Below are 12,712 nucleotides of genomic sequence, written 5' to 3' on the forward strand. Positions count from 1 at the left end.
CTCTGCACGTTATAAAGTTAAAATGGTATATTTTGCATAAAAGCTGTACGAGTAGCGGTGTGAATAATAACAATAATAAGCAATTGAAGTATGACAAATAGTAGTGTGTTGTTTCGCAATCACACTAATCACAAGTTCAATTGCTCAATATAATTCAATCGTTTTTAAATTGGCCTGTTTCGGCCTCCCGAGTGGCGCAGTGGTCTAAGGCACTGCATCACAGTGCTAGCTGTGCCACTATAGATCCTGGTTCGAGTCCAGGCTCTGTCAAAGCCGACAGAGACCCACGGGGCGGCGCACAATTGGCCCAGCTTCGTCCAGATTAGGGGAGGGTTTGGCCGGACGGAATGTCCTTGTCCCACCGTGCTCTAGCGACTTCTGTGGCGGGCCGGGCGCACGCATGCTGACACGGTTGCCAGGTGTACAGTGTTTCCTCTGACACATTGGTGCGGTTGGTTAAGCAGGCATTGTGTCAAGAAGCAGTGTGGCTTGGCTGGGTCGTGTTTCAGAGGACACACGTCTCTCGACCTTCGCCTCTCCTGAGTCCGTACAGGAGTTGCAGCGATGAGACAAGACTGTAACTACCAATTGGATATGATGAAAAAGGGTAAAAAATTATTTTGAAAATAAACTTCAAATATTGGCCTGTTTCCTTGTTGTATACTTGAGAATACCACAGGGTTGGATAATAATTTGGTGAACTTTATCAATGTAATTTGTTTATTGATGAACCAACTTGGGGTTTCGCTACCTGTTCAGACACAAACAAGCTTGATGGGCATACTTCAAATTACTAGGCGATAGCTTGAAGGGGTGGACTGATCATGTTGTTTTATACCAACAGACAGTGTAACATTAGGAAAAGTGGCCAATTTTGGTTTTAGGGTAAACTTCATCTTCAGCACCATACTAGCTAATATTGAAAGACAGTACTCCAAAGTTCTCACCAGCAGCCGCCATGTCCATCAGAGTAAATTTGGCTGTCACTGCATTTAAACAGGTGGGGAGACTCTCATCCCTGGCTCGCTCAGTGGACCCTCCAATTCCTAAACATACAATGAAGGGAAACAGCATCAATCTCAATCAGTCCAATCAATGGTAGTCTTGTCCAACAGCCACTGTGAGACTACTGAAGTTTAGTCTAATGAAGCTAGCCTATGAGTGTGTGGGCTAAAGGATCTATCATGCAAAATAGATTCTAAATCTCAACGATACTAACCGAGATAACGGTTATATACAGTGCATTCGGAAAGTATTCAGACCCCTTAACTTTTTATTACGTTACAGCCTTATTCCACTCAACCTACACACAATAACCCATAATGACAAAGCAAAAACAAATGGATGGGGAGCATCGCTGCACAGCTATTTTCAGGTCTTTCCAGAGATGTTTAATCGGGTTAAAGTTATGGGTTCTGGCTGGGCCACAAGGACATTGAGAGACTTGTCACGAAGCCACTCCTTCGTTGTCATGGCTGTGGAAGGTGAACCTTTTCCCCAGTCTGAGGACCTGAATGCTATGGAGCAGGTTTTCATCAAGGATCTCTCTGTACTTCGCTCCGTTCATCCTTTGCCTCAATCCTGACTAGTCTCCCAGTCCCTGCCGCTGATAAACATCCCAACAGCATGATGCTGCCACCACCATGCTTCACCGTAGGGATGGTGCCAGGTTTCCTCCAGATGTGATGCTTGGAATTCAGGCCAAAGAGTTCAATATTGGTTTCATCAGACCAGAGAATCTTGTTTGTCATGGTCTCAGAGTCTTTAGGTGCCTTTTGGCAAACTACAAGTGGGCTGTCATGTGCCTTTTCTGAGGAGTGGCTTCTGTCTGACCACTCTACCATAAAGGCCCGATTGGTGGAGTGCTGCAGAGATGGTTGTTCTTCTGGAAGGTTCTCCCATCTCCAAGAGGAACTCTTGAGCTCTGTCAGAGTGAACATCGGGTTGTTGGTCACCTCCCTGACTAAGGCCCTTTTCCTGCGATTCCTCAGTTTGGTGGTTCCAGACTTCTTCCATTTAAAAATGGAGGCCACTGTGTTCCTGAGGACCTTCAATGCTGCAAAACATGTTTGGTACCCTTCCCCAGATCTATGCCTCAACACAATCCTCCCTCGGAGCTCTATGGACAATTCCTTCGACCTCATGGCTTGGTTTTTGCTCTGACATGCACTGTCAACTGTGGAACCTTATACAGACAGGTGTGTGCCTTTCTAAATCATGTCCAATCAATTGAATTTACCACAAGTGGACTCCAATGAAGTTGTAGAAACATCTCAAGGATGATCAATGGAAACAGGATGCACCTGAGCTTAATTTCAAGTCTCATAGCAAAGGGTCTGAATACTAATGTAAATAAGTTATTTATGTTTTTTTTTTTTTTTATATATATATATATATACATTTGCTAAAATATCAAAAAAACTGTTATCGCTTTGATTGATGAGGATATTTTTTTATTTAATCCATTTTGGAATAAGGCTGTAACATAACAAAATGTGGAAAACGTCAAGTGGTCTGAATACTTGCCGAATGTAATGTAAGTACAATACTAACCAGACAGTATACTGATGCCTGCAGACATGAGTTCCAGGGAGACCTCCTGTATCTCTGGCTCCTCAGGCATGCCTGTCTGTAGTGGGCGGCGGGAGGTGTCCCACAGCGCTTCCACTATCGCCAGGAACTGGGCAGCGTTCCCCTCAAACAGCTCCATCAACACTTGCTCTGTAGGGGTTCGAGGCCACGGCATCTAGAGAGGAGAGAGGGAAGGGGGAGAGAGAGGTAAGGGCTATAGTTGTCAAAATCCAGAAAATAGCTGTTAACTTCTATAACCACCTAAAAGGAAGTGATGCCCACACATTCCACCACAAACACACCCCAAAGAGCGCCAGGACAGCAACACAATTAGACCCAACCAAAGCAAAGAAAGCAAAGAGATAACTATTTGACACACTGGAAAGAATCAACCAAAAAACGGAGCAAATTGGAACGTTATCTTGCCCTAAATAGAAATAGTAAATAGTGAAACATTTAAAAAAAAAATAATAATAATAATTGATAAATCTATACTAAATATATTCACTTCACCAAATAATTGATTAAAACACACTGTTTTACATTGAAGGTCTACAGTAGCCTCAACAGCACTCTGTAAGGTAGAACCATGGTGTAGCTGGAGGACAGCTAGCTTCTATCCTCCTCCAGGTACATTGACTTCAATACAAAGCCTAGGAGGTTCTTGGTTCTCATCCCCTTCCATAGACTTACACAGTAATTATGACAACTTCCGGAGGACGTCCTACAACCTATCAGAGCTCTTGCAGCATAAACTGACATGTTTACATGTCAGTTTAAGCTACAGCTAGCTAGCATACAATGTGCAGAGTAGTTGACTCCAAGAGAAAGACAATAGTTGAAAAGTTTTATACAAATGAATTTCTTCCAAAATTAGAGAAGCAAGAGAGAGAAATAATTTTTCGTAGTACATTTTTTTCACTTTCACTTCCACTTACTTGGCTAGTGTCAAATGCAGCTAGCTAGTTTAGCCTACTCAAACACCGGGCTCAAACAGAGAATGACGCTATGTTAGCTAGCTGTCTATGGCTATCCAACACCGGAACTCTTCCAAGTCAAGGTAAGCTTTTGGTTTTATTAATTTATTGCCACCGGCGGTGTAACTGCTAAACTGATTGCTGCTCACTACACTGTACCGCATGATTGTAGCGGGTTTACTAATGTGTTAGTTCTAGTAGCTATGTTGACTATGATGTGACAACGATGTAGGCTGTGTGAAGCGGTTAGTATATGAAGGTTTGGCTTGGAAAGGTTTTTTCGGCTGGTCAGACAGCTGATGTCTTGTGCACTGAAGTTCACAAGCGAAGGGAAATGGTGAAAGGAGGAGAGAGCATTGATATATGCGAGAAGGAATTATATGTGAACCGTTTCTAGAAGCTAGGAGTATGTCGTATGTCTCTACTTCACAGGAAAGTGATTTGAATGAGAAAAAGAAAATCTTCATCAAAATGCAATTTTTGTCAGAAATGCCTTCTGGAAGATGTGAACTTTCATGTGCCTTAATAACAAAATGTTATGCCATCTGTAAATACAAATACAATTGTTAAATTACAAGCCTAGTTGGTTTAGCCACAGAAAAAGACATGAACATTCCTGCTAGACATGATTAGCTGAGATAATGGATGGGCTGGACATGCTGAGAGATGAGTTCAGATTGATCTGCCATGTAGCTCGCTTCTATCTATAACATGAGCCGCTCAGTATGTGTAAATAATCCTTGCTACCACAGCTTTTTTGAAAATATATAACGTTAACCATGAAGAACTGCAAAAATGTTGCTACTGCTCTCAACAACATTGCTGCCCTGAATATAGCAGGTTCTATCGACAAAGATCAGTGGGAAAAAGTTGGGATGGACTACTTTCTGCACACCGTCATTGTGAACCGGAGTGGCTTGACACAACAGGCCAAACAAGCTGTAGCTAGCTACAAACAAAACGGAAAAGACACAGGACGTCTTACTTAGTACACAGTTCACTGCACCTGTACATAGCCCATCTGTAAATAGCCCATCCAACTTCCTCATCCCCATACTGTATTTATTTATTTATCTTGCTCCTTTGCACCCCAGTATCTCTACTTGCACATTCATCTTCTGCACATCAATCACTCCAGTGTTTAATTGGTATATTGTAATTACTTCGCCACCATGGCCTATTTATTGGCTTACCTCCCTTATCTTACCTCATTTGCACAAACTGTATATAGACTTTTTCCTACTGTATTATTGACTGTATGTTTGTTTAGTCCTTGTGTAACTCTGTGTTGTTGTATGTGTCGAACTGCTTTGCTTTATTCTTGGCCAGGTTGCAGTTGTAAATGAGAACTTGTTCTCAACTAGCCTACCTGGTTAAATAAAGGTGACATTTTTTTTGTTTGTTTGTTTATAGTTAAAGTGGTTCCAGTTTGCCGTGAAGCGTCCCATCTATGTAAGAGTCTAGACAAAGAATGCTATCTGGCCCTAAACAGAGAGTACACAGTGGCAGAATACCTGACCACCGTGACTGACCCAAAATTAATTAATTAATGTACAGACTCGGTGAGCATAGCCTTGCTATTGAGAAAGGCAGCCGAAGGCAGACCTGGCTCTCAAGAGAAGACATGCTATGTGCACACTGCCCCCAAAATTATGTGGAAACTGAGCTGCACTTCCTAACCTGCCAAATGTATGACCATATTAGATACACATATTTCCCTCAGATTATACAGATCCACAAAGAATTTGAAAACAAATCCAATTTTGATAAACTCCCATATCTATTGGGTGAAACACCACAGTGTGCCATCACAGCAGCAAGATTTGTGACCTGTTGCCACAAGAAAAGGGCAACCAGTGAAGAACAAACACCATTGTAAATACAACCTATATTTATTTATTTTCCCTGTTGTACTTTAACTATTTGCACATCATTACAACACTCTATATAGATACTAGTTTGTGAGTGTAATGTTTACTGTTCATTTTTTATTGTTATTTCACTTTTGTTTTATCTATTTCACTTGCTTTGGCAATGTAACATGTGTTTCCCATGCCAATAAAGCCCACTGAAATTGAACTGAGAGAGAGAGAGAAATACATCAGTCAGAATTGGAGTACTAGGCTGTTTTCACAATACCTGGATAAAGCAGGATTTTGAAGGATTGATACAATAGCAGTGCTTACGCTCTGAATCTCCTTGAGGTTACTCTTCTGCTTGTGTCTGAAGAGACCTTTAGGTTCCCTCCTGGGTTCATACACCGACCGTTTAAACACCATGGTAGCTAGCTGTAGGTGAGTAGAATAAAATACCATTCAAGTGGTTATAGTCCAGTGCATTTGGAAAGTATTCAGACCCTTTGACTTATTCTGCGCAGGCTCATATTTCCTCTGTAAGGCAGTCTGCGCGGCAGTTTAGAGGGAACATTGCCGAAGTCCGAAACGAACAAAACGTCACAAAATGTCGTCATAATATATGCACAAACTCTTCTAGACTGCTCGGCTGGGAAGCATGCGGACGCCTTAACACCCAACACAGTCTCTGCTTCAGTTCACACAGGTGCAGAGACAACAGGTTCTTATTGCTATGTCAGTACATGCCGATACATACCAGTTTCAGAGTATACAGTGCATTCGGAAAGTATTCAGACCCCTTGACATTTTCCATATTTTGTTAAGTTACAGCCTTATTCTAAAATGGATTAAAATATTTGTTTTACTCATCAATCTACACATAATACCCCATAATGACAAATCGAAAACAGGTTTATAGAAATGATTGCAAATGTATTACAAATAAAAAACAGATACCTTATTTACATAAGTATTCACACCCTTTGCTATGAAACTCGAAATTGAGCTCAGGTCCATCCTGTTTCCATTGATCATCCTTGACTGGACTCCACTTGTGGTAAATTCAATTGATTGGACATGATTTGGAAAGGCACACACCTGTCTATATAAGGTCCCACAGTTGACAGTGCATGTCAGAGCAAGAAACAAGCCATGAGGTCGAAAGACTTGTCCATAGAGCTCCAAGACAGGATTGTGTCGAGGCACAGATCTAGGGAAGGGTACCAAAAACACTTCTGCAGCATTGAAGGTCCCCAAGAACACAGTGGCCTCCATCATTCTGAAATGGAAGAAGTTTTGAACCACCAAGACTCTTCCTAGAGCTGGTCGGCCGGCCAAACTGAGCAATCGGGGGAGAAGGGTTGGGGAGGAGACCAAGAACCAGATGGTCACTCTGACAGAGCTCCAGAGTTCCTCTGTGGAGATGGGAGAACCTTCCAGAAGAACAACCATCTCTGCAGCACTCTACCAATCAAGCTTTTATGGTAGAGTGGCCAGACGGAATCCACTCCTCTGAAAAAAGGTGCATGACAGCCCGCTTGGAGTTTGCCAAAAGGCACCTAAAGGACTCTCAGACCATGAGAAACAAGATTCTCTGGTCTGATGAAACCAAGATTGAACTCTTTGGCCTGAATGCCAAGCATCACGTCTGGAGGACACCTGGCAGGCCCAATCCCTACGCTGAAGCATGGTGGTGGCAGCTTCATGCTGCAGGGATGTTTTTCAGTGGAAGGTACTGGGAGACTAGTGAGGGTTGAGAAAAAGATGAACGGAACAAAGTACAGAGAGATCCTTCATGAAAACCTGCTCCAGAGCGCTCAGGACCTCAGACTGGGGCAAAGGTTCACCTTCCAACAGGACAATGACCCTAAGCACACAGCAATGACAGCACAGGAGTGGCTTTGGGACAAGTCTCTGAATGTCCTTGAGTGGCCCAGCCAGAACCCAGACTTGAACCCGATCTAACATCTCTGGAGACCTGAAAATAGCTGTGCAGCGACGCTCCCCATCCAACCTGATAGAGCCTGAGAGGATCTGCAGAGAAGAATGGTAGAAACTCCCCAAATATAGGTGTACCAAGCTTGTAGCGTCATACCTAAGAAGACTCGAGGCTGTAATCACTGCCAAAGGTCCTTCAACAAAGTACTGAGTAAAGGGTCTGAATCCTTATGTAAATGTGATATTCAAGTTTTTTTATTTGTAACACATTTGCAAAAATGTCTAAAAACCTGTTTTTGTTTTATCATTATGGGGTATTGTGTGTAGAATGATGAGGACAATGTTTTATTTAATCAATTTTAGAATAAGGCTGTAACTTAACAAAATGTGGAAAAAGTCAAGAGGTCTGAAACATTTCCGAATGCACTGTAAATTATTGTAATTCATGCCTGGGTACTAGTCATTTTATTTAATCCTGTTTATCTGGTCTTCATGGCATAGTTTGTGTGTCTTTGCTATTAAGGCCATGAGGTAAAATTTCCCCATTAGTTTGTAAGTAGACACTGCACAAATCTTGCAATGTTTTGAATCAACCTGTCCCATACCTTAATGGTGGCCACTTTGTATGCTCTCTGAGTCTCAGTGGTAGCAGGTAGACCACTCATCTCTTCCAGCTTGCCCAGCTCACTAACTTTACCCAGGGCTCGTCGTGCAAACACCTCTGCCTGAACATTGGCTTGTCTGTCGTAGTAGCACTGGCACACAGCACAGTACAGAGTTGCCCTCCACTCCAAGAACCTGGCAGTCATCAGGGGGATGGAGGTCTCCAGACAGATACAGGCCCACAGAAGGAACTCCTCAGCCTGGAGGGGAGGAAGGGACAACATACGCATTTACCAACAATCACATGCACCATGGAAATAAATGTAATTGTTAGATTGTGTACCTGTGCAGCGCGGCTCATGGACATCAGGTATCTACAGATGTTGTAGATATAGAGTGAACCTGAAGAGAGAGAGAGACAGAGACAGACAGACAGACAACACTGAACTACAACTGACAACAACTACAACTTCAGACATTGATTCAGCCAACATACTGCTTATACCACTGTAATTGCTACTGTATTACTGTACCATTGTAAAGAAGCCAGCAGAGATGTTCATGGGGAAACACGGCCTGCATCATGATCCTGACAAACCCCAGGATGCTGAGGAGTCTCTGGACCCCCTTCTGGGTGGGCTGGCTCCCTCTTTCCCTCTCCAGCTGGAAGGCACATAGGCAGCAGCCCTGCAGAGCCCGGAACTAACAGCCACACAGGCCACAGGGACACAGGTAAGACACACAGAGAGGTGGAGGGTAGAGACAGTCACAAAAATACAACATAAACGGCAAGCCCATTGTGCGAGGTGTGTTCTTGTCGGCTTTGTTTCATTCTGAACACAGATCCACAGACACAAACACTGTCCTCACCGTCAGCTTGGCTTGGTCTGTGTCGAACCCCTTGGGGAAGAAGGAGGTCCTGAAGTGGTCAACATCCCTAATGTCCTCTATGGTCACAGTGCTGAACTGCTGCAGGTAGCGACAGTAGCCCTGCCATAGACCAAGCCTGTATAACTGGAGAGAGAGAAAAAAAACTGAGCTTGAACTAACAGAGAAGAAAGTAATACAACGGATTAGGTGTGGCGGGGAATCCTTGTGGTCAAATCAAATACATGTAGCTCTGTGTGTGTGTGTGTGTGTGTGTGAGAGAGAGTGAGAGAGTGAGAGAGTGAGAGAGTGAGAGAGTGAGTGAGTGAGTGAGTGAGAGAGAGGAAAGGAATACAAACTAACCTTGATGCCAAAAAGAAAATCTGCCATTTGCAGCATGTGTTCTTCATAGTAGTTGGTTGGTAGTCGAGGTTTGTACTTGTTCCATATTTCAAACAGAGTTTTGGCACTACATACATTGGAGGGAAAAAATCAAATCAAATATATTTCTAAAGCCATTCTTACATCAGCTGATGTCTCAAAGTGCTGTACAGAAACCCAGCCTAAAACCCCAAACAGCAAGCAATGCAGGTGTAGAAGCACGGTGACTAGGAAAAACTCCCTAGAATGGCCAGAACCTAGGAAGAAACCTAGAGGAACCAGGCTCTGAGGTGTGGCCAGTCCTCTTCTGGCTGGTGAAATTCACACATCAGGCTGCTAGCTTGCACGTAAACTGAAGTTACTGCTAGCTAGCTACCGTTAGGCCTAGTTTTCAAACAATAATAAGATAGCCGTTAGCTAATGTGACACTTGATTTGGATATAGCCAGGAAATGTCTCACCCTCTTGCGTAGGAGTTGTGGTCGTAGGTTGGCAAAGTACTAATTCGTTTCATAAATGACATAAAGTTTTTTATGTCTCCATCAAACGCTGATATTACTGGGTTTCTTTTATGCATGTTCCCGTAAAATGAAGCTGGCAGTGGTTCCATTTTGGTCGACCAGTTGCTTCACTGATTCAAATCCAACAACAAACAGCACCGTGCTATAGGCTAGAGTGGTTGTCATGGTAGCGACCCTCATTTTCTGTGGATTTGGCGCCATCTGCTGGACGCCAAAAACCGACCATCCCATCCCCATGGCCTAATCAAAGATGGGACACTTTTCACGCCACTTCGATACGAAGTGATTTTCGTAGCAGGTTACTGCATTTTCGCTAACCCTAACCCGTTTCCTACCCTTGACCTGCTACATGAATTACCCCAACCTACGGAAAAGTCGCATCGGTATCGAAGTGGTGTGAAGAGTGTTTCTCAATCAATGGTGTTTGGCGAAGGGGCGAGACTATGGACACAGTTTATGCTTAAACCGACTACCAAACACGTAAAAGGGATTGAAAAAAAGAAGACACATGGACCATGTCCAGCAGCAGTGCTGGGTAAAATCACTGGGGATAATTGCTTTGTTTGTTCTACCCTTACAAAAAAAAGATTGCAATTTTGAAACTGCAGTAAAAGTGCAGTAACTGCACTCGACTGTGGTATTTTGGACGCAGAAATTGCTGAACTGTTGTTATACTACACTCTATATTTTTTCGTGAGGATATTCCCTGTTAGTTCATATGCCTTGCTACCGTGATATACAGTGCATTCGGAAAGTATTCAGACCCTTTGTTTTTTTGCACATTTTGTTACGTTACAGCCTTATTCTAAAATTGATTAAATCGTTTTTTTCCTCATCAGTCCACACACACAATACCCCATAATGACAAAGCAAAAACAGGCGTTTTTGCTGATTTATTACAAATAAAAAGCAGAAATACCTTATTTACATAAGTATTCACACCTTTTGCTATGAGACTCGAAATTGAGCTCAGGTGCATCCTGTTCCCATTGATCATCTTTGAGATGTTTCTACAACTTGAGTGGAGTCCACCTGTGGAAACATTGGCTAGTTAACATTAGGCCTTCTACATCTAGCTACAATACCAGTCAAAAGTTTAGACACACTTACTCATTCAAGGGATTCTTTATTTTTTACATTGTAGAAAAATAGTGAAGACATCAAAACTATGAAATCTACTTTGAAACAAAAGTATTCACCTCACACGCATGGTTATGGCTTAAAAAACAGAAGACATGTACCATGTCCAGTAGACAATCAATCAAATTTATTTATATAGCCCTTCGTACATCAGCTGAAATCTCAAAGTGCTGTACAGAAACCCAGCCTAAAACCCCAAACAGCAAGCAATGCATGTGAAAGAAGCACGGTGGCTGGGAAAAACTCCCTAGGGAAAAACTCCTGAGAAAGGCCAAAAACCTAGGAAGAAACCTAGAGAGGAACCAGGCTATGAGGGGTGGCCAGTCCTCTTCTGGCTGTGCCGGGTGGATATTATAACAGAACATGGTCAAGATGTTAAAATGTTCGTAAATGACCAGCATGGTCAAATAATAATAATCATAGTAATTGTCGCCAGTAGCAGTGCGTGGGTAAAATCACTGGGGATAATTGCTTTGTTTACTCTACCCTTACAAAAAAAATATAGCAATTTTGAAACTGCAGCAACTGCACTCGACTGTGGTATTTTGGACATAGTAATTGCTGAACTGCATTTATATTACACTGACTGCAATATTTATTTTGTGAGGCTCGATACTGGAGACAGGAAGAACATTTAATAAATAATGGACATGAAACAGGACAGGAACAGTGTCTGGAGGGGACACAGTAACATCAATGCTGACACAGGGAACAAACAGACAGATAATGTCACGTCCTGACCCTAGTAAGATGTCATTTTCTATAGTAGAGTAGGGCAGGGCGTGACAGGGGGTGTTTTGGGTTGTTCTATGTTTTCTATTTCTATGTTTAAGTTCTAGTTGCCCTATTTCTATGTTGGGATTGTTTGGGGTTGATCTCTAATTGGAGGCAGCTGATCCTCATTGCCTCTGATTAGAGATCATATTTAATTAGGGTTTTTTCTCATTGTTGTTTGTGTGTTATTATCTTTTGAGTAGTGTGTTTTCCTCTCTGCGTCACGGTTTGTTGTTTTGGTGTTTAAGTATATTGCATTCAGTTTCACGTTTGAATAAATATGTGGAACTACGAACACGCTGCATTTTGGTCCGCTCCTTCAAACAGCCGTGACAGATAAAGGGGAGGCAATCAAATAAGATAGAGTTCAGGTGGGTCCAATGAGGCGCAGGTGTGCGTAATGATAGGCAGTCTGGCACAGGAGAGGAAGAGCAGGCGTGACATGGTCACAACTTGTGGACGTGTTTATGTGAGGTTTGTTGCCAACTTTACGGTTTTATATATAAAAAAAAAATCATTCTGGACATTGTTCTACATAACCTCCACCAGCTGAAGCTAAGTAGTAACATTAACATTATGCCTTCTAATTTCAGTAGCTGTACTCATAATATACAGGAGAATGATCGCCTTATGGTGAGAATAGCTGTGCTGCAAGCCCAGCTTCAGACGCAATCGTTAGGCAAGGGTAATTTAAGTGTAGGAAAGGATGAAACAGTGTCTGTGCCACCATGTCACGTCGTGTGTGCAGGTGGCAGGGAAGTCAGGCGCAGGAGAAACAAACTTGGTGTAACTAGAGTAGTTTAATAAAGTTAAAACAAACTCCAAAACCAAAGTACATAAAATAAACATGGGTACAATAACCCATCGCGCACCAATCCAACAACACGAGCACATAACAACAAACAATCTCTGACAAGGAAATGAGGGGAAACAGAGGGTTAAATACACAACATGTAATGAATGGGATTGGAACCAGGTGTGTAGGAAGACAAGACAAAACCAATGGAAAATGAAAAATGGATCAATGATGGCTAGAAGACCGGCGACGCCGAGCACCGCCCGAACAAGGAGGGGCATCGACTTCGGTA

General features: G+C 42.6%; 1 protein-coding gene across 1 annotated transcript in view; it reads right to left on the reverse strand.

Moving 5' to 3' along the window:
- Nucleotides 1-10,163, reverse strand: part of LOC115185206 (cilia- and flagella-associated protein 54) — a gene marked incomplete at its 3' end in the record, with an annotated part of 80,676 nt that extends 70,513 nt beyond the window's left edge. Inside the window, exons 1-9 of the mRNA XM_029745715.1 lie at nucleotides 9,651-10,163; nucleotides 9,173-9,278; nucleotides 8,813-8,956; nucleotides 8,476-8,644; nucleotides 8,286-8,344; nucleotides 7,945-8,202; nucleotides 5,735-5,836; nucleotides 2,554-2,746; nucleotides 948-1,046 (exon numbers count right to left, since the gene is read on the reverse strand). Of these exons, the coding sequence (XP_029601575.1) occupies nucleotides 948-1,046; nucleotides 2,554-2,746; nucleotides 5,735-5,836; nucleotides 7,945-8,202; nucleotides 8,286-8,344; nucleotides 8,476-8,644; nucleotides 8,813-8,956; nucleotides 9,173-9,278; nucleotides 9,651-9,799 (1,279 nt within the window). The remainder of the gene's footprint in view (nucleotides 1-947; nucleotides 1,047-2,553; nucleotides 2,747-5,734; nucleotides 5,837-7,944; nucleotides 8,203-8,285; nucleotides 8,345-8,475; nucleotides 8,645-8,812; nucleotides 8,957-9,172; nucleotides 9,279-9,650) is intronic.
- Between the last annotated feature and the right edge of the window lie 2,549 nt (nucleotides 10,164-12,712).

The sequence above is a fragment of the Salmo trutta genome, unplaced genomic scaffold (genome assembly GCF_901001165.1).
Source record: "Salmo trutta unplaced genomic scaffold, fSalTru1.1, whole genome shotgun sequence".
NCBI lineage: Eukaryota > Metazoa > Chordata > Actinopteri > Salmoniformes > Salmonidae > Salmo > Salmo trutta.